The sequence below is a fragment of the Enhydra lutris genome, unplaced genomic scaffold (assembly GCF_002288905.1).
Source record: "Enhydra lutris kenyoni isolate GAN:26980312 unplaced genomic scaffold, ASM228890v2 scaffoldscaffold30, whole genome shotgun sequence".
NCBI classification, from domain to species: domain Eukaryota; kingdom Metazoa; phylum Chordata; class Mammalia; order Carnivora; family Mustelidae; genus Enhydra; species Enhydra lutris.
This window is the reverse complement of record NW_019154114.1, coordinates 11,821,667-11,847,000: the sequence shown is the minus strand read 5'-3', so window position 1 is coordinate 11,847,000 and position 25,334 is coordinate 11,821,667. Positions and strand designations below refer to the sequence as shown.

Sequence of the window (25,334 nt, the reverse complement as noted above, 5' to 3'; positions counted from 1 at the left end):
AAAAATTTTAGAAATAAAGAGGTATTACTTAGCACATGATTTATAAATACATAAAATAATAATTTATCTCCCACTTGAAAATGACAAAATAGTGAGATAACAAAATCAATTATTTAGCCAGAAAGCAAGATAGAGTACTGGTTCCAAAGGATTTGCAAAATCAATCAGTTTTATGAAGCTGCCAAACTAGACATTGAGATTTGAAGACTGGGAATGTGCTTCTCTGAAAATACCAGTTCTAGTTCTCACCATGACATATGACTCTTACCTAAATATTCATGGTGGGGGTCTTAGTGGCTTTTCAAACTTGTAATGTAACTAACTTATTAGACTATAAATGCCACTTGGTAAGTGTATTTTCTTTTTTTTAAAAGATTTATTTATTTATTTGTTTAGAGAATGTGAGCAGGGTGAGGAGCAGAGGGAGAGGGAGAATCTCCAGGAGACTCTGCACTGAGCACTGAGACTGATACGGGGCTCGAGCTCACGACTCTGAGATCATGACCTGAGCCGAAATCAAGAGTCCAACACTTACCCAACTAAGCCACCAGGCACCCCTTCTATGGCATGGCTGTGTACCAAACTCAAAGATCTTATGGCTTATGGCTTAAAACAGAAATACAGTATCTTCCAGTTCTAAAGGGCAGAAAGCAGACACAGGTGTCAGTGGGCTAAAATCAAGGTGTGGGCAGAGCTGCATTCATTTTGGGAGACTCTAGGGGACAGTCTATTTCCCTGCCTGAAAAGGCTTCTAGAGGCCTTCTACATTCCTCCACACATGGCCCCTTCCTCCATTTTTAAAGCCAGCAACAGCAGAATGAGTCTCACTCTGAATCTCTTTTTCTGCCTCATTGTTTGATTTTGAAGGACCCTTGTGATGATCCTAGACTGAACTATACAATCCCAAGTAATCTTCCTATTCTACAACCAGCAGATTACCAGCTTTCATTCCATTTGCAACCTTAAATCTCCTCATGTAACAGCCACATGTTCCAAGATTTAGGATGTAAACATCTTTGGAGGGCCAATCTGCTTACCATAGTAGGATGTATATTATTAACTGACACACATTAATTTATTTTTCTAAATATTTCCTGAGCACCTATTATGTTTCCAAACACCAAGTCAGGCTCTGGAAAATTAAGGTAAACAAGACAGATGTGATCTTTATCTTTGGGAACTTGCATTTTGAATTTCAGTCTTATTAATAACTGAAAGTAAACACAGATTGAATGTGTGTGTGTGTGTGTGTTTGTGTTTCTAAAGAAGCACATAAAAGGCAAAAGGCAATTCCCAAGAGAAAAAAACATACTTCATAATTTGGCCTGAAGCTGGTTCTATAAACACTATAAAGATTAGAGAAAGAATAAACCAGAGCTTGTGACCCATATTATAGTTTTCAGGCAAACAATAAATTACAGCCAATCCTCATTATTCAAAGATTCTGTATTTGTAAATTTATCTACTCACTGAAATTTATCTATAATCCCAAAATCAATAACTGTGGTGTTTTTGCGGTCATATGTGAACATGAGCAGAGTGGCAAAAATTTGGGTTGGCCACGGTGCAGCTTTCCAACTAAGTTCAAACGAGACAATGCTCTGCTTTCTCGCTTCAGCTCTCATACCATAAACAAGCGTCTTTTTCATTATCTGCTTAGTGTCACATTTTTGCATTTTTATACTTTGGTTGGTGATTGCTTTTGCTTTTCCTTTTGCTTTTTGCTTTTTACTTTTGTTGGGTTTTTTTGTTTGTTTTGTTTGTTTGTTTGTTTTTGCTTTACTGGCTAAGCAGTGCCTGGGTAGCACAGTCGGTTGAGTGTCTGACTCCTGATTTTGGCTCAGGTTGTGATCTCAGGGTCGTGAGATCGAACCCCCCCATCCCTTTGGCGCTTCATGCTCTGCATGGAGTCTGCTTAAGTTTTTCTCTCCCTCTCCCCTCCTCCCCACACTCTCTCTCTCAAATAAATAAATAAATCTTTAAAAAAAAAATCAGCTAAGCATTGGTGCAGAAGTGCTGTCTAGCATTCTTAAGCCCAAGGAGGCTGTGAGGCGCCTCATGGAGAAAATATGTGTGATAGATCAGCTTCGTCCAGAAATGACTTATAGTGCTGTTGGCTCTGAGCTCAGTGGTAACGAATCAACAACACACATTAAATAAAGTGTCTTTAAACAGAAACACACATAGAATAAGGTTATGTGTTGATTGGCTGATGAAAGTGTAGCCGGAGGCTTGCAGAAACCTAACCCTGGATTATTCCCGGGAGCAGCAGGTCAGTATTTGTAAATTGTACACTCACAAAGGTTTTACAAAATACAACCATCAAAATAATGAGAATTAACTCTATTTATTGTATGGCTCTTCCTGTTTTAAGTAGACTGGAAAAATCAGAAGAGTCAAGGCAACTCAACAAAATGCCTTATAATGTCATAAAAAATGATCTTTAAAGATTCATAACTATGCTCCTAACATAGAAGCCATCGCAAACTCCACAAATTGCATTTGTCAGGTGTCAGAATAATCCACATGTGTATGTTCATTATATTGATACCTTAGACTATTTTTCTTAAAAAAATATTGCACCTGGTTGAATAGTGACAATAGATGAAATCATTGATTTTTAAACATTTTAAATACACACTTCAAATGGAGCTCATGTGCTAAACTATATGTTTTCCCTGTTGATCCTATTTTCTAATTCTACCTTATATTCAGTATTTTAGGAGGGAAAAACAGCATAATGAAATAGGGATGCTCATTAATCATGATAAAAGAAAATTGTTCAAAAATGTGTTACCACATATGCTTTCATAGTTTCAAAATTATTTTTCAGGGCCTAGACAAACATCGATTAGGTGATTTTGAGGCTCTGATAAAGGCTGGCTGACAATATGCTTCCGTCACCGTCTGTGAGTGTCTCTGTTGGACGGGTGATGGAATCTGCCCCAATGGGAGGGTACCAGAGAGTCCAATCCACCTATCAGCTCCTCTCTGCCCCAGGCTCATGGGTGTGCAAGCGAAAAGCAGCTCACTCACGACGGATGCCATGTAGCCCATGGGCTCAGGTGTCACCCAGCCTGCAGTGCAGAGGTTGAGAAGGAAAAGAAGCTACAGCCACCCCTTACTTCCCTTCTTTTTTCGGACTCTGTCCTGCTTCCTCTCTGTCAGATCTGCCCTCCTTCCTTCTCCTTCTTGGTGGCAGCAAACCCTAGTCTCCACCTTCCACCTTCCCCACTCCAGTCCTGAAAGTTCCTGTATCAGAATTGGCCTCACTTGGGCCCGGACCTCCTCCTTTCTTCAATTGAGGCAATGAAATTCACATGAATCTCGATATCTGATTCAACTTGGTCCTAATGGTGTTCATCGTTGCTGGGTTTTACTGCAAGTAAAATTATACTGTGCAAGAATTGAAACTTCAGCTACGAAAAAACTGGCATTAAAAATGTTATCGTCATTTTCAAATATATACCAAAGCAGGGAGAATAGAACAATAAAGTCATATATGTATATATATACATATACATATCTAGGTTAAAGAATTTGCTAACTCATGGCCAATTTTATTTCACCTATACCCATGCCCCTCCCAGTACATCACCTTTCCTATGAGATTATTTCAAATTCTGTCTCAGACATACTGTTATTTCATACATAAATATCTCAAAATATACCTCTAAGGGATGAGAATTCCTTTTGAAACAAAACTGCAATTTAATGTCAACATCTAAAATGTTGACAATAGATCTGTAATTTCATCAACCTCCTGTGATGATCGCTCAGATCCTGAAAGTGCATGTGCATGCGTGTGTGTGTGTGTGTATGCGCCATTGTTCAAACCAGAATACCAAAAACTTCCACACCCTGCAATTGGTGGTGCTTCTCTTTTTGCCTATACCGATGCTGTCTTTCTACCTATAGTCACCTCCCTTTCATCTTCTTTCAATTTGTTTATTGAAAACCCTTACTTGTCTTACTGCTTCCCACAGTTTGCTGGTTGCCTGTCTGTGGTGTCATCCCTGTCCTTCTGTTCCTCTGTAGACTGGTATGTAGATGTTGAGACTTGATTTGACTTGGGTTTGACTTTTTAGCAAGAATTCTTCACACATGTATGAACACACTGTATATGTCTATTAGGACATGAGTTATATATCTGGTTGTCTCTGTTTTAGAGACATTTAGAGGTTATAAAATGGTGATATTCTGATTCTATCACCACTTCTTCAAAACTTTTTAAAAAATCTAAAATACCTCTGCAAAAAGAAACTTCCTCTCATTACGTATTTGGCTACCCTGAGATGCAATTTAATCAGAAAAGTTGAAAGATATTTTATTTTTCTTTATATAAGCTGATGTTCAGAATAATGAGTTAATTCCTTAGCATCTCCCATTGATGGCAAATAAGGACTTTTCCTATTATGAATTCATGAATGTTAACTTACCTGGTGTTTTAATTCATTCCTAGTATTATTCTCATTAATATTCTAATTGTTCCATTTTGGCCAGTGAAATCCTTTTTGAGTTGGCTTCTGAGTCATTTTGACATTACTCCAATTATCTACTAAAAGCCCAGTGTTCTGCATAAAATATCCCACATTTATTTTGTATACTTCACACTCCAGATTTGGATTCAGTCATTCTCCACTAGGATTCCTTAGTCCTCTAAGATTGGTGGTATTTGGGATCCAGGAATTTGGGGTTTGTGGGTATTTGGGGCAGTGGGGAATTTGGGGTCCAGGACTATGGGATATTTACTTCTTTCTCTTAAAGAGAAATTTTAGATTTCTCTTTTCTTTTAGACTGAAATTACGATATCTAATGATATTAATAAAATCACAACTGTCTTATCAGAATACGTTTTAGAATCACAATACATCCTTAATAAAATATAACTAGTATCATTAACAAGATGTGATCACTGAAAGGGGTTTAAGACTTTTTCATCAACAGGGTCTAAAACAGTAAGAACATACAAGTTGCTGTCTTTCAAAGTCACTCATATAATTCCTTTCTGTGTGTTTATGCCTTTAACTCAACATAAAGGTTTGTTTCATTTTACTCTTAATTTTTAGAAAGAGCTTCTAAATTTTAACTTAATTTGGTATACAATGATTGAATTGTGTAGACCACCTTACAGTCGAGTCTAAAACACAAGGTGTATTCAGAAAAGTCTGGCTTCTATTCCTACTCTATCCCTCCCCATATAATTTATCATGGAGGTAGCTTTTTAAAAATTTTTAAACATTTTTAGAGGTAGCTTTTTAAAAAATGTCTTGCTCATGCTCACATTTACTTAAAAAATATAAGCAGATATATAAATATATGTGTATATTTCTGCTCACTTTATTTAAATATGCTGGTAGTAGACCGTGCCCATTTTCTTCACCTTATCTCTGTCAAGGTAATTAAACAAATGTGAAGGGTAGGAGTAAGCCACCTGTTAATCTTTTTAAATCGTCACCACCCTTGAAGCATTATCCAGATCAAAGTGATAATCCTATGAAGGAAGGGGCAACAGTCCAGAATATCCTACAGCAAATTTTGGAGCCCTTTCCAGCCGAACTCCTCAGCTATCATTGGCCACCTCCTTCTCCTTTCATTAGAATGATGTCAGAATTGTTACTCTGGCTTCTCATGGAGACGGCTGTACATCTCTCAGAGTCTCTGCCAGGAAAAGACTTGCGTCGGGGAGACAGGGAGGCCACTGAGTGCTATGTCAAGCGTCAGCTTTGGGGAATCTTTCCAAAGGGATTTCAGTGGCCTCTATGTTAACGCCTCTGGGACTGCTGGGATTTGGAGAATACCAACTTCCCAAAGAAGTTTCCTTTCATGAAAATTATTAAATTTTAAAATTCAGGCCATCTTTTGAAATGCATTTAGGAGGAAGACAGGGTGAAAGTACTGATGACTTCGGTTTTAGGGAAAAAAGTAATTGTGGGTAAATTACAATAGACAATAGGGAAAAAAAGATGCTCTAAAAGTATGGAGAAAAACTTGAGAAAGCTGTGGTGCTCATCTACAGAGGAGAGCAACAGAAGACAAGGTCCAGGGCAGTTAGTAGTTAACAACAATAGCAGACATCCACCTTAAAGAAACTGAGTTCATGATGGATCGTAATTTTCCCGTAGCATTCTAAGGGCCACATATTGATGCTTGTGGTGTAGAAGAAACATCCCATCTGTATGACTTCCTGAGCATGCATTGGCTCCATCTTTGATAACTGCTACATCATCAAAACCTTTAAATATTTATGGATGGCTCAAGTACATATTGTTCTTTGCCAAGTACTGCCTAGTGGTAAGAAAATAGCCCTTCAACTATACAATAGTACCTCTAATTACAAATATGCAAGTGATGAACATTTTCAAGAAAAAAAAATCTCCTAATCATATTTAGTTTCAAGCTCGTCTCTTAGTTGTCTCATTGTTACGCTCTGCTTGAGTCTATTCCCACGACTGTGAGCTTTTAAAAACCAGGAGGACAGCAAAAAAAAAATTAGAGAATAAAAAATAAGCTCAACATATCCCTTCAAACTACAGTAACACTGAATCCAAAGTAATCCTGCAATCTGAAGGCAACATGGGAACTTAGTTTCTAATGTTCTTTCCATCCTTGAGACCAAGACCAGCTATGTGATACAAAGAGGCCTGGAGTCTGTCAGCACAGGCCAATCCTGGGCCTGTCTGCTCCTGCCAAAAACAGTATGGTCCCCTCAGCATAAGCATTACCACCCTCAGTCCCACCAGATTTCCCTCACCACAAACCCTCTAGATACCGTATATTATTCAAATTAAAATAAATTATAGCGTATAGCTAGTCTTAAGCGCAGAGGGTCATTTTGAACACATTTTCTGGCAGAATAAAATGGACCTGGAAGGTCTTGAGATACTGCAGTGAACCTGAGAGTTTCAGCTGAGAGAATATTTTTCTTAAAAAATATGTCGAACATTCACTACATAACTCTGACTCCCTACGTCTAGTATTTGAGTGAATATCATTAAACCAGACAAATATAGTCAAGGACTTCACACCCTGAGGTCATCAAGATGTACACCATTATAGAGATGTTAAGCATATCTTTTTAAATCTGAACTTATGGATAGAGAAATCCTTCACAAATCATTAACCCAAGTACGGTACAGGAAGTCAGAATATTACACATCCATGAATCAACTTAGAGAAAAGATGAGGACCATTGTCCTAGTCGAACCAGCTCAGATCAGTCAGTAGTGATTGAAACTGATGTGTGTGTACCTAACTACTAAATCAGAAGTTGAGTATCAGAAGTCACTCAAAAGGTATTTCTACTGCTTAGTTAATCTCCGGTTCCGTTGGGAGGAAAAGCATGATTAATAGTTGCATCTCATATGAATGATAAAATAGCATCTGGGCAATTAGAGTGTGACCTCTGGCTGCAATGTATAGGGTAGAGTGGCAGTAATAAGACAAAATCGGTAAGAGGAAGGGTGGCATATTTTGCAGTTGACTTAGCTAAAATCCAAAATGGAAAAAGACAGAAAGTGAAACCAGTGCCAACTCCAAACTCCAAAGAAAGTTTAAAAGATAAAAGAAATTTTACAACTTAAATTTTTAACGGAAAAGAAAATTATAAATAGAATGATGACTAGTGGAAGAAAATGATCTAACCTCTACATTGTGGGAAAATGAATTAAGGTATTAAGAGTTCCCATTAATTTCATTCTCTTTCAGGATATGTCAACTCCTCTGGGATGCCTTCCACAGTCACTTCCAAAACTCAGGATCCTCTTGCATTCTTTTCTCTTATTTCCCATGTCTTTCTGTGAAGTGGAGTGATTTAAGGACCAGAAACTAGGGCTCAGATTTAATAGGATCCTATAATAGCTGAGGTAAGTTGCAGAGCAAAAGGCATCTGTGATGGTTAATTTGATGTGTCAACTTGGCTTGGCTAAGGGATGGATGCCCAGATAGCTGTTAAAACATTTTTTCTGGGTGTGTCTATGAGGGTGCTTCCAAAAGAGACTGGCATGTCCCACAACATCCACATTCTCACTTTGGGACCTAAAGTGAAGTTTGCACACTTTTTCCAAATGCTGTATTTCCATGGAGTCAGTATTTTTATAAGTCTCCTGCCAATTTCATATGATTTTCCTTCTTCCTCAGGAAAATAAGTCAACAAAAGAAAAAAAGAGAGGAAACACATTTCTTCTCCTTTTTATGAATGTCAGCAGAGTATAGCAAATTCTCACCCCGCAGCTTGGGTGCTCCCCAAACTACATGTCATCTCATGTTCATGGCAATCTCTCAGCAACTCTCTATTTCCATATCCATTAGGTGCCCTGTAACACATCCTGGATGTAAATAATCTTCATGTGCTCCTTTTTAACATTTCCCTGCCCACATCTTGGTCCTTAATCATTTCCTGTGATTGCCCCAACTTTAAAGTGGTAAGTGCTTAGATTCACCTCTTTGATCCTAGACCACCAGATATTTCTATCCTCCCATTCTTATTTGCTTTTCAGCCCCAATAACCCCACTGTTCCTTTGACTCCTTCCATCTCTGTGATGGTTAATTTTGTGTCGACTTGACCAGGTCACAGTACTCAGACATTTGGCCAAAAAATAGTCTAGATGTCTCTGTGAAGGTATTTTTTTAGATTAGATTAACATTTAAATCCGCAAACTTTTGAATAAAGCCCAGTATTCTCCAGAATATCGGTGGGCCTCATCTAATCAGTGGACGGCCCTAGTAGAAAAATGCCTGACTTCCCTGAAAGAGGGAATTCTGGCAGTAGACTTCTCTGAACTCAAACTGCAATTCTTCTGTGGGTCTCTAGACTGCCAGCTACCTTGCAAATTTTGGACTTGTCAAGCCATCACAATCACATAAGCCAATTCCTTAAAATAAATCTATGTACATCCTGTTGGTTACATTTCTCTGAAGGACCCCAATGCCATCTTTGACCAGTGCCCACCTGACTTCACTTCCTCCCCCTCATGGTGCTAACTCTACTTCTCTCCCCCTGTGCTCTTGCCAACCCATGTGTCCTTGTCCCGGTGTCCACCACAGCAGCCCTGCAGAGTCCAGTCCTGGGTCAAACTAAGAAGGTGCACCCTCTGCTCCTGAACATGCAAACTGCGGGGGGTCTATCTGTGGTCTCCAGCCTGAGCTGGGCTCTCAGAGCTATGTGGGATTCTCTTCCTGGTCATTACCACGGAAATTCAATGTTTGTGTACACATGTATCCAAGGGGTTTGATTTTATGGGAAAAAGGGACTAGACTGAACAATTTCCAATTTAGAGAAGTTTCAGTATTCACTTGTCATCTTCAACATGCAGATTTTTAAAGAGAGCATAAACACCACTGTGAGCTTAATTAATTCATGTATTTATTCTAATCTAAGGGCAGAATAGCTACTTCCAAAGTGACATAGTGAAAAAAAATTTTTTAACCTCTATTTCAGAATAGAAAGATGGAACCACTATTACCATAATAGCTTTGCAGCTCTTGGGACAATTTTCTGCAACTTTCCAGCAACTTGCTAAAATAAATACGAGGTTTTTTTCTTGAAACTGTTATTCCCCAGCCCACCCCCAACTCATGATGACTCTGACATATTGTAATAAAGCCATTGCTCCCTGAGGATCTCTTTGCACTGCTCCAGCAATTTTTCTCTTCTCTCTCTCTTATTGAAAAAGAACCCTATTATTAAGTACTTAAAATGTTCAAGATTCCAAAGAGAAGACAACCTTTCGGTATGCGAGATTAATAATAACAATAAGAAATACAGAATGGAAGATAGGAGTTCAAAGCCAAATAAAAATTTCATTGGCAGAATACAAATCAAATATGATTTCTTCTGAGCTGCAGCTCTCTGATTTATAGATAGCGCTCTGTAGAATATTTCCTAGTATTTTTGCTTCCTCTGTTCCTCTGTTCATTGTCACAGCTACTTCTGCACAAATGCGCTTACACTTGAATCTTTTCTAAAGCAGGACTCTTCTAAATCAACCAAAGCACTATTCTTTGTGAGCATTTCTGAAAATAGAAAGATGCAGATAAATATATACCAAGAAAATCTTAGACAATGAGGTATAACTCGTAAAGGCATTTGGAAATATGGATGGATAAAGCCATTTGGTTCAAGTCCTGGTTCTTATGACCAAGAGTTTTTCATACGTACATATGCATACAAAATATCACATATGTACATCATATGTACATATGCATACAAAATATCACACGGATGCCTCCTCTCAGTACATACACAGATCTCTGCCTTGTTCTCCAGCAGACACATCACCAGATTATCCTATTGGAAGTAAGTAATCACTAAAGTCTTTCCTTTTACTATTATGGTATTATTACTATCTATTCTAAACTACATTAGCAAAAAAGCATGGTGTTCCTATCTCCTAGAAATTCATAGCCTTAATTAAGAAATGGTTTTACTTTTTAATAAAGACAGTATACATAGTATGCATTTTAGCCAGTGGCATTTGAGTATTTATTTATGGCAAGTGTATAATTTGGAATAAAGGGAAACATGAGTACAGTGAAAGAGAATGAAAAATACATGAATGTGTTTGAAACTCAGTCGATTAAGGTTATACAAACCATGCAAAGTAATCCATAAGGACTCCCTGGAAATAACACTATCGCAGATGTCACTGGAAACAAGACCCTGTTGATGAGTTAGTGAATACTAGAGAAGTGATGGGGCAGGAGGGACCAGAAAGTAACTGTTTGGAAGGCCTGGAGTTGGAAGGGATGGACTGAAGCATATTTGGCAAGCACGCCGCAGATAAATGAACAGCATACCCAGAAGAGAACTGTGAAAGCACAAGGAACCTTGATTAATGTCCTGAGCGATGCCTAAGCCTGGGACTTTGGAGCAGTGGTACACAAGGAAGCTGTCAATGAAATGCACCAGGTTAGGGTTGGACAGGCCCTCAGGTCACCAGCCAAGGAAAACATTATAGTAAAATACAGCGGCATGCTGATTTTTGTACACCAAGTGTGACAATTAGACAATTACCCTACCCCAGAGGCAACAAAAGATGTATATGAATCCACCCATATACCTTCTACATAGTCCTCTGCCTTCATCTGCAAAATGTTTGATGAGGAATAGAGCAATGCTATCTTTCCCACATAGAAAGCAAATCTATACTTTGAACTATAATACATATTTTGAGAAATAACAAAGGTTTAAATCCATAATCTATTAGCATCATTCTACTGCCTGAGAATAGATTATGTGTAAAAAATGACACTAAGCCAATGATTTAATGTTTACTGGGGGTTCCCTTCTTTTGGTATATTGCAATACTGCTCTTTGCTTGATTTGCACACTAACCAATATCTGGAGGAAGGAGGACAGCTAAATGTAAAACTTTATGAATGTGGCACTAGTTAACATGAACTTAGGTAGGGAACCTACTGTCTTATCTCAATGTCTTCAGTATCAAGATATTATTTACATACTTTCTTTATGGGTCGACAGGGAAGCATTTCATCTTGCAACTGAAAGGGAATGAGAGACCACTCAGTAAGAACCTGCATTCTACCTGCCCCCTTGCTCTAGAAGTAAAGAAAAACAAGCTTATAGAGGTGAGCTGTCCTTAGGGCTGTCCTGGTCATTTGCTTGTTACTTAAAACCATGTATCAGCCTTTCCCTGCTCTGTCTGGAGGCATAGGAGGGTTGAGAGAGGTAGACGGAGAACCCTAGGCTCCTGGCTTAGCAAGCTTCCAGCTGAGCACAGAGAGAGAGGGCAGGTGAAGGGCAGGGAGGAGCCAGGAAATTTCTCCCCACTCTCACTCTGCCTGGGCAGCTTCTTGGTAGCAGCTGAGTTTTTTAGCTTGTGCTCCCAAAGGACACCCCCTGCTTCCATAATCCTCTCCTGGGCAGCTCTTGCCATGGTTCTAGCACTACTGGACAATGTCAGCCTCTAAGCTCTGGAAACACAATCTTCTCATTTTCCCTGTAGCCCCTGGAGATAACAACATCTTCTTGCTGTCACTAAGCTCTGAGCTGTCTCACCACCTCACGTTGGCCAATCAGTTTTTCCACTCCGTGTAACCAATTTCCTCTGATGACTTTGCAGTTCCAAATGCCTGGAGTAGTTTCTGTTTTTCTCACTGGACACTGACTCAGAGATGAGTTTAGCATCAGAACTAAGGTATTTTTTAATCTGTCACAATATGATCAAAGATTAGATGACATGCTTGTAGGAGTGCCACGCAACCATTATATAAACATATTTTTTAAACTACTACTAAAATAATGATAACTTCCATAGGCTTTATGCTATCAATAAATATCACAATATTATAGAATGAGTAGGAACTATCCACTATTTTTCTTAAAAATTTGATAATTGAATTATTTCCTACCTATTCTCTATTTGTCATCCATCATTACTTCTTCCACTTCCAGATTACTTGATTTGAAAGCTCATATAAATCTAATATTTACGTGTGTTTTCAATAAATAAACATATTTTCCATCCATCTGCCCCCATCTCTTCATCTTTGGTCCTGAAGATTCACTCTTTGGTAGCAAACAGCAGCTCACTTCAACATTTTACATCAGTTTTGGAATTCACTCCAGAAATGGCTAGTATATTCTTGCATCATCTGTTTTTTTGTTTTGTCTTGGCTTTTTGTTTTGGTTTTTTAAGATTTTGTTTGTTTATTTGACAGAGAGAGTCACAGGGAGAGAGGGAACACAAGCAGGGGCACTGGGAGAGGGAGAAGCAGGCTTCCCGCAAAGCAGGGAGCCTGATGCAGAGGTTCAATCCTAGCGTCTGAGTCTGAGCCGAAGGCAGGCGCTTAAGGACTGAGCCACCCAGATGCCCCTCATCATCTGCTTTTGATGGCCATAACTTATTCCATTGTGTGAAGGTACAGTAATTTACTTAAGCAATTGATCTAGGGCTGGTGGGTTAGATCAATATTTTGCTGCTACATACAATGTTACAATGAATATCCTTGCATACGTTTCAAATGGACAGTGAAAGTGAAGTTACAAGATTAAATCCCTAGAGTCTGAGTCCCTTTTTGGTGCAGATTATTTGGATAGATTTAACCTATTAGGCAACATTGTTTTGGACTCCCTTCCTTCAATGCACTAAAAACATTCATTTCTTTCTGAAGAGTTTTCACCTATTTATTCTCCCACGAACAGAGCCTAAGAGTTCCTCTTTACCCAAGCCCCATGGCAATACTTTGTGTCTTAAATTATTTGGATCACTTTCAAAATGTTGATTTCATACACACGGTATTTGAACATATAGCATGGGCATACTTAAGCTTGCCCCACCGAGCTGTGGCCTTGGGAAAATATCCTCCCCCCACCCCGTTTTCTTTATAAACTGGGCATTATCATAGTTCCTAATTCACTGGGTCGGGAAGATTAACTGGATAAATATATATAGCATACAGAATAATGCCTAGCATATATGTTTTTATTCAAGCAAATAATCCCTCCCTTATTTATGGACTTTAACTTAAATTACTTACATACCTAGAGACAGATTTTGGCCATAATAAGTGTTCATTCTTCTTCCTTTTTAAATGATTTTCTTTAGGGGCACCTGGATGGCTCAGGGGGTTAGGGATTTCAGGGTCTTGGGATTGAGCCCCGAGTCAGGCTCTTTGCACAGTGGAAAGTCTGCTTCTCCCTCCCACTCTCCCTCTGTTCTCTCTCTCTCTCAAATAAATAAGATCTTTTAAAAAATAAATAAATAAATGCTTTTCTGTAAAGGTAATTTTTAGCTTCCTCTTGTGCTGAACAGTAGAATCCATAATAACCATGGTTTTGATGTAGTAGTTAGTAATTTTTTTATGAAAAGTCATCACATTAAACGCATAACTATTAAAGTTAAGCAAGACATTATTTTGTTATATACAACAATTTGCCAAATTATGTCTTAAATAACACTGTAGTTTCAACATTCTTATTTAAGTCTTTTAAGAAGTGTAACCTGACACCTGTTTTCATTTGCTTTTCTTTAATCATGAATGAGGCTGGAGACACTTTCACATATTTACATATCATCTTTTCTTTTCTATGAACTTCCTGTTTATATTTTGCTTCCTTTTTTTAAAAAAAATAAAGCTTCAGGGGTGCCTGACTGGCTCAGTCAATACAGCGTTGCAACTCTTGATCTTGGGGTCACAAGTTTCAGCCCCATGTTGGGTGTAGAAATTACTTTAAAAAAATCTTTAAAAATAAATAAAAAAGTAAAAAATAAAGCTTTATTTTTTACTAGTAATTCTAAAGAGTGTTTTGTGCCTGGGCTAATAGAATTTTCTGGGCTAACAGGAATATTCTGTAATTGCACTAAAACAGTAACCACTGGGCTTAATATAGCTACTGAACACTTAAAATGTGGCTAGTGCAACTGAGAAACTTTATTTTTATTTTATTTCATTTTAGTTGAGTTTTAAATTTAAATAGCCCTATATAGCTAGTGGCTAACATATTAGAAGGTCTTTCTCATTAGAAGGGCAGAGTTAAATTGTGGTTTATAAGCTTTTTTTTTTTTTTTTTTTAAGCTAGCATTGATCTTTAGCTAAATCCTTCTTGCACAGGAGTTTACTGGATCTAAGATAAACTGGCATCCTGCTGATTATGCTTTGTACCCAACTAAGAATCTATACTTGGTTATCAAGTTCGTTTATTGAGTAATCCAATGGTTCCCACACTTTGAAGCAAACGGGAATCACTTGGTACTATTTTTTAAATCCCAATACCTGGGTTCCCACCTCTAAACTTTATTCAATGAGCAAGGATGATGCCCGGGCATTGGAACTCAAATAAGCAGCAAAATTTGGGAGGCCCAGATATAACTTGTAATCAGTGAGTAACCTGGGAGTGATGAGATGCAGGTACATCCAAAAAAGGGGTTGACAAGTGTCTCTGAGGAGTTATATCACTGACAAGGCATCAAAGCTAAAGGTCCCCTGAAACTGATGGCTTTCCTGATCTGTGGTGGCCACACCCACTCAACCTTGGCCATTATGACCTAGTCAAGTTGTTGGTATATTTAGAAGCTGTTCAGTATAACCAAGCATCCATTATGCTGTTGCTGGTCTCTATTCCATTTTAAATCTAAGTAAACTTGCAGGTGAATGAAGTCTATTTGGTCATTGTCAATCTGAATATGAATCTTAACCCACGACCACTGCTGCTGGTGAATCAAAGTGAGCATCACCATTGTAAGGCTAAAAGTAATTTCCAATTTATACTCTTTCTTGTAATGTCGTTTATGCTATTCTTTATGCAGCTTTCTAAATATCTCATTTTTTATCTTTTCCTCTGTGGCATCTGGATTTGGTTCTCTTGCATAGAAAGACATTTGCCTCCCAATATTATGTGTGTTATCTATCCATTGCCTTGTGTTTTCTTTCATTACTTTTTTTCTATGCTTGTATCATTTTTAAATATTCAATTCATCTGGCATCTATTTGGATATAAAAATATTATTTGCTTTCTTAGAAACTACAGCTTACTACATTCTATACTGATTAATTTCCTCACATATTTTCAATCATACATCTATCTTGGGCAATCCCTAAATGTATTTGGGCTTAGTAATGGATGTTCTCTTTTGTTCTTTCCCTACACTTTAATGTGCCAGTATAAACCTGTTTTAATTAATATAGACTTATAAAATTTTCCTAACATGTAGGTTCTATTTACCACTGTTATTTTTTGCTAACTTACCTATTTTCTCATATACACTTTTTATATGTGAAATTCAGAATGATTTCACTTTTATGAGTTATTTTAGGTAGAATGAGTAGCTTTATGATACTGTTTTCCACTTCAAAACAGATATGACTTTGCATTTAATCACATCTTCTTTTATGTCCTTTGGTAATATTCTAAATATTACTTTTAGGTATCTCATACACTTTCTTCTAGGTTTTTTCCCTTGATATGTATTCATTTTTGGTTCTATTTTAGGTGGAGTATGTATTCCTTTTATATTGTCTATTGTTATTTATACGTAGAAAGAGAAATTACTGATTTTAAAAATTAATTTTATTGTTAGGAACATTATTGAATTATTTTTTTAAATAATAAAATAACCCTCTTAGATTTTTAAGGGTTACATTGTATCAGTGCCAAATCTTATCTCCTCCTTTCTAGTTTATGATTGAAAAATGCTTGTTAAGTTCAGAACTTAGAGTCACATTAGGAAAGAGAGCTTAATACATTGGTTTTCTAGAACACCTGGTTGCCTAAGTATTTACAATCAAAGAAACATTTCAAAGGGACAGAACTGTCAAGAAAGAAGACCTCCAAAGGTAGCCTCCTGAGACTGGGAAACTAGCGAAGCCAGAAACGAACATCTACAATATCACATCACAGCCGTGGCAAGAGGGAATGGAGAAAAGGGGGTGATATTTTCATTGAAGGGTCATATGGGAGAATGTGAGATACAACTAGAAGGTGTATTTAACACATGTTATTCCCTGGTTGACAATTTGAGAATGATCCTGAATATAAGCGTGCCCTCTGAAGAGGGCACCAAATGCAATCTCCAGCTGACTCTAATCCCTTCTTCAAATCAATTTTATTTTGCCTGCATAGAGACAGGTCATTTTGAAGAATGCGAAACAACAGTGCCATTTATCTTATCTCGTTGTATATGTGTGCCTGCAGTTCATAGGGGTTCTCATATACATATGTATATTACATAAAATATCACATATGGCTATAAAGTTCCAAAATATGTGTGTCTAAGGAAGTTTAAGAGAAGGGACTGACATAGTACATTATAGAATGAGCACAGATGAAGGAGGTAAAAGAAACCACATGACATGATAGAGAAGGTAGCTTGCAAACTGACCGCTCTGATCCACGACTGAAGCCACATTAAAAACCCTAATGCGGCCACCGTTAGTCATGCACTAACAGGTTAATCATTTTCAAAAGGGTGAAGAACTCGTAGTTAAACAGAAAAATAAACGGGAGGTTTCCTGAGGATACAGACAACTTGCATTAACAATATCTTTTTGGCATTGAAGTAGAGGCCGGTTTGAAAGGCACATGCAGCTTAAAGCATTCTCCAGGCCTTTGTCCGAGGACTGAGGAAGTCTTGCGATCCATAAAGCTTGACGATCTGACATGTTGACATACACGCCATCAGTACTGTTGTAGTCCGTATCACCAGAAATGATTTTTGCAGGCTTAAGTTACCAGAATAAGGGCTCAGTGGGGGAAAGAGCTAGAAAAGCTGTACCTTGCAGCTAAGCTTGCAACACGCCTCCCACCTGTATTCCTGCCTCCTCGGGTTTTCTATTAAACTCCCCCCGGTCACGTACTTATTTGATTAGAAACAAATATATATGTTAAAATCTTTGCAGGTAGTCTTTCTGCCCTGCCTGGCTTTGAGAGTTGACAACTCAATCACTCACGGTGACAGTGGCGTGCATATTTTGTGAATATACTATTATGTTACAGGGGCCCTGGGTTTTCCATAGCCCAAACCCGGGAACCATGACATTAAACACGTCTCATTAAAAAAACAAAATAAAACTACTCTAACTTTAGAAATATGCTAAAGGTTTTTTGTTTGGATGAAATCCATAAAAAAGACAAAAAGCAAACTATTCTGTGTAGAAGAATCATGTTTACCTAAATAATTCATAAAATTGGTACCATCCCGTTCTTTGCCTGTGTAGTCTACAGTATAAAAGAAACCTGGGCATGCATCAGAGATAATCTGGATAATTTAGCTATAAAGTTCCTGCACATGTTGATCTATTTAAAATAGTTTCTAAGGGGGCACCTGGGTGGCTCAGTAGGTTAAAGCCTCTGCCTTCAGCTCAGGTCATGATCCCAGAGTCCTGGGATCAAGCCCCGTATCGGGGTCTCTGCTCAGTGGGGAGCCTGCTTCCTCCTCTCTCTCTCTCTCTCTCTGCCTGCCTCTCCGCCTACTTGTGATCTCTCTCTCTCTCTCTCTCTGTCAAATAAATAAAATCTTAAAAAAAAAATAGTTTCTAAGATGTTACTTTCATGATATTTCAGCACTTGTTCTTAAATGAATGAAAATTACACCTTACGTTTACTTTTTCAATCACTTACAATAAACTGGCTGAAAAGCCTTTTGATCATAGATGTTGAGGGATTTTATTTTATCTTCCATTTGAGAGGAACAATTTTAGCGGCTTGCATTTTCTAATTTTTTGTGAAATATTTATATGCCATCTACTAGAGTACTTTGTATAAATTACATTTACAAGCTTGGACTATAAATTTTTTTTCTAAAGAAATGTTTTAATGTGTAATTTTACAAAATGCCGTATATCTGTCAAGTTACAGTTCTATTAAATATGTGTGTGACCTGTATAGATAATAAATAAAATGTTTTGTCTTTCTTTTCAATGATTATTTGTAAAAGGCAGCAGCGCATTTCATTAATTCTTTCAGGTATACAGAAGTCATTGTTTTCCAAAGAAATGGAAAAATGTTCCATGCTCCTGGATTGGAAGAATAAATATTGTGAAAACGTCTATGCTACCTAAAGCAATCTACACATTTAATGCAATTCCTATCAAAGTACCATCCATTTTTTTCAAAGAAATGGAACAAATAATCCTAAAATTTATATGGAACCAGAAAAGACCTCGAATAGCCAAAGCAATATTGAAAAAGAAAGCCAAAGTTGGTGGCATCACAATTCCGGACTTCAAGCTCTATTACAAAGCTGTCATCATCAAGACAGCATGGTACTGGCACAAAAACAGACACATAGATCAATGGAACAGAATAGAGAGCCCAGAAATAGACCCTCAACTCTATGGTCAACTAATCTTCGACAAAGCAGGAAAGAATGTCCAATGGAAAAAAGACAGCCTCTTCAATAAATGGTGTTGGGAAAATTGGACAGCCACATGCAGAAAAATGAAATTGGATCATTTCCTTACACCACACACGAAAATAGACTCAAAATGGATGAAGGACCTCAATGTGAGAAAGGAATCCATCAAAATCCTTGAGGACAACACAGGCAACAACCTCTTCGACCTCAGCCGCAGCAACATCTTCCTAGGAACATCGCCAAAGGCAAGGGAAGCAAGGGCAAAAATGAACTATTGGGATTTTATCAAGATCAAAAGCTTTTGCACAGCAAAGGAAACAGTTAACAAAACCAAAAGACAACTGACAGAATGGGAGAAGATATTTGCAAACGACATATCAGATAAAGGGCTAGTGTCCAAAATCTATAAAGAACTTAGCAAACTCAACACCCAAAGAACAAATAATCCAATCAAGGAATGGGCAGAGGACATGAACAGACATTTCTGCAAAGAAGACATCCAGATGGCCAACAGACACATGAAAAAGTGCTCCGCATCACTCGGCATCAGGGAAATACAAATCAAAACCACAATGAGATATCACCTCACACCAGTCAGAATGGCTAAAATTAACAAGTCAGGAAATGACAGATGCTGGCGAGGATGCGGAGAAAGGGGAACCCTCCTACGCTGTTGGTGGGAATGCAAGCTGGTGCAACCACTCTGGAAAACAGGATGGAGGTTCCTCAAAATGTTGAAAATAGAACTACCCTATGACCCAGCAATTGCACTACTGGGTATTTACCCTAAAGATACAAATGTGGTGATCCAAAGGGGCACGTGCACCCGAATGTTTATAGCAGCAATGTCTACAACAGCCAAACTATGGAAAGAATCTAGATGTCCATCAACAGATGAATGGATAAAGAAGATGTGGTATATATACACAATGGAATACTATGCAGCCATCAAAAGAAATGAAATCTTGCCATTTGCGATGACGTGGATGGAACTAGAGGGTATCATGCTTAGCGAAATAAGTCAATCGGAGAAAGGCAACTATCATATGATCTCCCTGATATGAGGGAGTGGAGATGCAACATGGGGGGTTAAGGGGGTAGGAGAAGAGTAAATGAAACAAGATGGGATTGGGAGGGAGACAAACCATAAGTGACTCTTTTTTTTTTTTTTTTTAAAGATTTTATTTATTTATTTGACAGACAGAGACCAGAAGTGGGCAGAGAGGCAGGCAGGGAGAGAGAGAGGGGGAAGCAGGCTCCTGCGAGCAGAGAGCCCGATGCAGGGCTCGATCCTGAGATCACGACCTGATCCGAAGGCAGAGGCTTTAACCCACTGAGCCACCCAGGCGCCCCCCATAAGTGACTCTTAATCTCACAAAACAAACTGAGGGTTGCTGGGGGGAGGGGGGTTGGAAGAGGGGGAGTGGGGTTATGGACACTGGGGAGGGTATGTGCTATGGTGAGTGCTGTGAAGTGTGTAAACCTGGCGATTCACAGACCTGTACCCCTGGGGATAAAAATATATTATATGTTTATAAAAAATAAAAAAATTTAAAAAAAAAAAAGAAGTCATTGTTTTCCCCAGCGCTCAAGGTGGGGATCAAATGAAGGAAGAGTGAGGATCCCTACAGCAGCATTTCAATCCAAGTTGATGGGCTTTATTTTCTTTGTTTCTAAATTCACAATTGTCTTTTCTTTCTCCTTCCATCACACACTCGTATAATGGCTTATGTGTTTCCTAACTCTCTTTCATAGATTTCTTTCTATCATCTGGGGCAGAATGTGAAGCTCTTAAAGAAAATTGGCATGTTGTGCATGGTCTGTATACAACCCAGAGAACCTTTTTAAAAATGGGTAAAAACATACCAAATAAAGAAAAAGAATTTGGGAATGATATATTTACAAAATACAACAAAGGGTTGAATTCCTTATTATGTGTATCAATTAAAAATTGTACTTTGGCTTAAAAAACAAACAAACCCAAATTGATCTGTGTTATTCCAGATGAATTGTCAAGAACTGGGTACAGCTCACCATGTTTCATTTCTCCTGCTTTAACAATTGTAGATTCACAGACAGGGTGCTTCCCTTAAAGCAGCACCTGAGTCACTGGAGTAGAATAGAATTTTGCAATGTACCTGGGATGAACAGGCACCATGAAGATGTGTGTGAGGCCTGGGATCTAAGTTGGACCTACACCATAACATCGCCTATCTTATGTGTACACATGGTACCTGTTGTACCAAGTCTTAATTTTGATTGTGACATTCAAAGCTATCCATCAATTTTCTTTACCATAATCAAAAGTCTCCTTTAGACCTTCCAAAACTTGACAGTCCATTCTGACCAGTAGACTCACCGGTTATTACATGAGATACTATATCTCTGGGTATTTCCAATGTCTACACTTTTGTTCAGCCTTTTCTAGCTATATAGAATAGCTTCCTTAATCCTCCCAAAACCTAAGTTATCATGCTTTATTCAACACCCATGTGAACCCAGCTTTTTTGACAAAGTCAGTCACAATGATCTGTATATTCCACCAATTTCCAAATCTCTAGAAGTCTGTATCCCATATTTGCATGCTTCTCTGAATCATTTTTTGGTTTGTTCTGATGTGTTTTATCTCTTTGATGACATTAACGTGAGCTCTTTTAATACCTCCCAAAATTATTTTTACAAAGTTAGACCCAGATTAGGAGATTGATGTATTCAAATCTATTCATTCATTGATTTTTTTCTGTAATACACTTAACAAAAACCATGTACCACACTAGGTATGCAATGCCGGAAATGCAAAGATGGAAAAGATAAACCCGCTCCCATAAAAAGGTTCAAAATTTGTAGGGGAGAGAGAAATGTACCATCCTAACTCTAAATGTATTAAACTGGTAAACATAAATGCACTAAAAGGCAGAGGTGATCATGGGGGAAAGGAGTCACTATAATAAAGTACATTGTTTCCGTTCATTCATTTATTCATTCCCTCATTCAGTCATTCAACAAACAGTATTTGCCTGTAGCATGACAGGAACTCTTTTTTTTTTTTTTTAATTTAAATTCAATTTAGTTGACATATAGTATATTATTAATTTCCAGGCTAGAATTTAGTGACCCATCAGCTGCATATAACACCCAATACTCATTACTTCCAGTGCTCTCCTTAATGCCCATCACCCTGTTACCCCATCCCCACCCACCTCTCTTCCAGCAACCCTCAGTTTGATTCCTATAGTTAAGAGTCTCTTATGGTTTAACATGCCAGGAATTCTTAAGATTTGGATGCTGAGATGAAAGGTTGGAAGATACAGCCTCTATTTTTCAGGGTGTTCACATTCAAGAGAGGAAGACAGTGAGTAACCAACAAACTATAGCATAGTCTAAAAAATAGCATTACCTTGACAATTAATTGTGATAGATGTCAGCTATCTTTACATCGATTAGTTTGGATTAGTTAGGGATATTATTATGTCTCTATTTCACCCTGAGTACCTCATATCTTTTTTTTTTTTCATTTGTTTATTTATTTGAGAAAGACAGAGAGAGAGAGAGTGTGTGTGTGTGTGTGTGTGTGTGTGTGTGTGTGTACTAGTGGGGGGAGAGGCAAAGGGAGAGATTCTCAAGCAGACTCCAAGCTAAGCACAGAGCATGATGTGGGACTCAATCTCATGACCCATGAGATAATGACCTGAGCCTAAACCAAGAGTTGACACTTAACCGACTGAGTCACCCAGGTGCCCCAATATCCGAGGACCTCACCTTTAATAAGAGTAACCAAAAAAAAGCAAATGGCGTGGTCTAGGTTTGGATTTCCCCAAGCTTAATGAACAGAGAAACAATTCTCATGGTTGATCCATCATTTTAAGAAATGTCAAAAATGTACCTTTTACTTAACATGGCTAAATATTACCATAAATTAGCCTCTACTTATCTAGTTTAAAAACCCAATGCTTACTTTAGAAAGAGAGTAAAAGATAATCCAAACACCTAGTTAAAATAAATACCTCATTAAGCTTTCATTGTTACTGGTTCATAATTACTGTTTATTTTATCCCTAGTTTGAATGGTTCTCATGAAATTAACCATAATATCCAGTTTTTCTTGCTCTTCTACACTTGAGCTTGCTTTGGATTTTAAGGCAGCTTTTCTCAAAAATGCTTGTAGGCAACTTCTTCCAGCCTGACTGTTAGGGTCTCTCTGGAGACAGAGCTGGGCTACTTCTTTTCAATTCAATTTACATCAATAAACATGCGTCAAATGGCCACCAAGTGCTTTAGAGATAAAAAGGTGAGTAAATCACAGTCCATTTCTTCCATGAATTGATAATGTACAACTGAGTTCTAGGAACTTTCAAGAGAGAGGCAATTGACTGATCAAAGAAAATTATCATTATGTGCCCAAATAGGCTTCCAAATTATCTGTGTGCTAAGAAGGATGCTTCATTAAGTTACTCATTTTCTCTGGTTCTAGCAGCTCAGCCAGAGGAAAAAAAAAAGAAAGAAAGTTCTTTGATTGCAGTATGTTGTCCCTGGCCCACGTAAGATCCAAACCAATACCGTTCTACTAGCAAAGATCCTTTCTTCACCAACCAAGCAAATTGCATATAGCTTCATTCTCCCACCAGGTGTTCATATACAATCAACCAACTGCAAATACCACCCCACTCTACTATAAACTTCCTCCTGGTCAGTCTCCTACAGGAGCTATGCCCTTGCCCATAATATACAGCATTTTACACACTTACACACTTTTAAAAGAATAGAGAATGGTTTATACATAAATCATATATATGTGTATATTTATATCATATAAAAATACTCCAAATATATATACAAACCTCCATATACTAGAGAGAGAGAGAAGGAGATGTTCAGAAATCTCTAAGTCATCAGAGTCAATAAAAGGAAAAATTCTTTTAACCAAGATTTAAATGAAGACCATGCAAAACCACTGTGTTATTGGACAAAACCTAAAAAATTTTCTACAGATTTTATTTCTCAGATTTCCACACTATATAATGGGCATATAAGATTTTTCCAATTTGAGGTCTCTGAGATAAATTTACCTTTAGAATTTTCAAAAGTTATACCATGAAATGAATATTAACTTATTCTTTTTTGAAAAATGTTTCCTAAGTAATTCCAAAAATTCTCTTTCTCAACTTAGTTTAGGAGATTTGTAAACAACATTCAGAGATACTCTCTCTCTTTCCCTGAGAGACTGTGTATATGTATTCTGTCAAAGAAACATACCCAGATGCTGTCTTCTTGTCGATATTGTTTCCAGTTCCTGCCACTGTCGCTGAACATCAGGAGGTAGCTGGTCACCCAGTTGGAGCTCCCGTATCCCCCCTGGGTGGCCACAGCGGTGGTCTCCATTCTCTCTCCAAGGTCAATCTGCAACCACTGGTATTTGTTTGACACAAGTGGAGACCAGCCACCAGCTCCTTTTATGCAAACAGAAACAGAGGAAAATGGGCAAAAGATTCGTTACAAATCTGTGAGTGGACTAGAGATGCTAGCAAGACTGTATTTCTGGATGGAATTTAATAAAGTTAAATTTCCAAAATATGAAACTTCTCATAATTGTAGAATAATACAGAAAAACAAGAATTTACTATAAAAGGATGAAGCTTGTGTTAATTATGTTCATTTCTAGGTATTATAACTCCCTGACACTGGGGAGAACCAAGGATCTTATCGAAAGTTTAAAGTACTTAATTGGACAGGTAGACATTCCTGTCTACACTTGGAACTAGCAGGTTTGCTGCCCACACACGATTAGGTAATGATTTAACTTTCAATCGTGGTTCACACTGTGGTGGAACTAGAAAACTGCCTTTGGTATCTGATCACGTTCAGACTTCCTGGAGAAAGAAGTACAGCTTTAAGCCTGACAATACAGATGGTCAAGGAACTGTCCCTATCCCCACTGTGTTTACAGTCCTGTGGGAATAACAGACATTGAGAAGCATGTGTGAAGCACAAATGTTAATGGTGAGACAGGTGCAGGGAACAATAATACAATAAATGATGGCGGAGAGTTCTATCCAGCGGAATGCTGGACCTGGCTGGCAACAGTGGATGAGAGGCAATTAAATTTTCAGAAATTTTGCAAGCTGATTGTTAAATGTAGCCATGGTGGGAATATTTAAACCACAGAAATTGGCAAACTCTACAAATCAGTCCGCACACCCAGCCCAGCCAATTCACTAATATGACACTGGTTCTATCCTGTCCCTGGAAGGGGTTGGTGGATGGGGGATGGAAGATGGGGGAGGGACTATCAGGGAAAAGGTCACAGAGTCGGGAGTGCTTGAGCACTCGAAAGTGAAAAATAAGAATCTACTGTATGTTCAAGAGTGTACAGGTACAGCAGAACTTATCACATTTTCTTTTATCCACTGCACACCAGAAATATTAGAGATGTGACTACTGTATGTCTTGTTAAGATATTTCATACTTCCAGTTTAATACAATAATGCCTTATTTGGGGAATTTATTTTAAGTAATACTGAC

At 38.0% G+C, this 25,334-nt stretch overlaps 1 protein-coding gene across 6 annotated transcripts in view; it reads right to left on the bottom strand.

Moving 5' to 3' along the window:
• The window catches only part of LOC111152888 (contactin associated protein like 4), a 240,396-nt gene that overhangs the window by 143,756 nt on the left and 71,306 nt on the right, over nucleotides 1–25,334 (bottom strand). For 5 of the 6 annotated variants that reach the window (XM_022511606.1, XM_022511608.1, XM_022511611.1 and 2 more), the window contains exon 3: nucleotides 24,069–24,262. In XM_022511606.1, the coding sequence (XP_022367314.1) occupies nucleotides 24,069–24,262 (194 nt within the window). The remainder of the gene's footprint in view (nucleotides 1–24,068; nucleotides 24,263–25,334) is intronic. The other variant, XM_022511607.1, reaches the window with a different exon arrangement.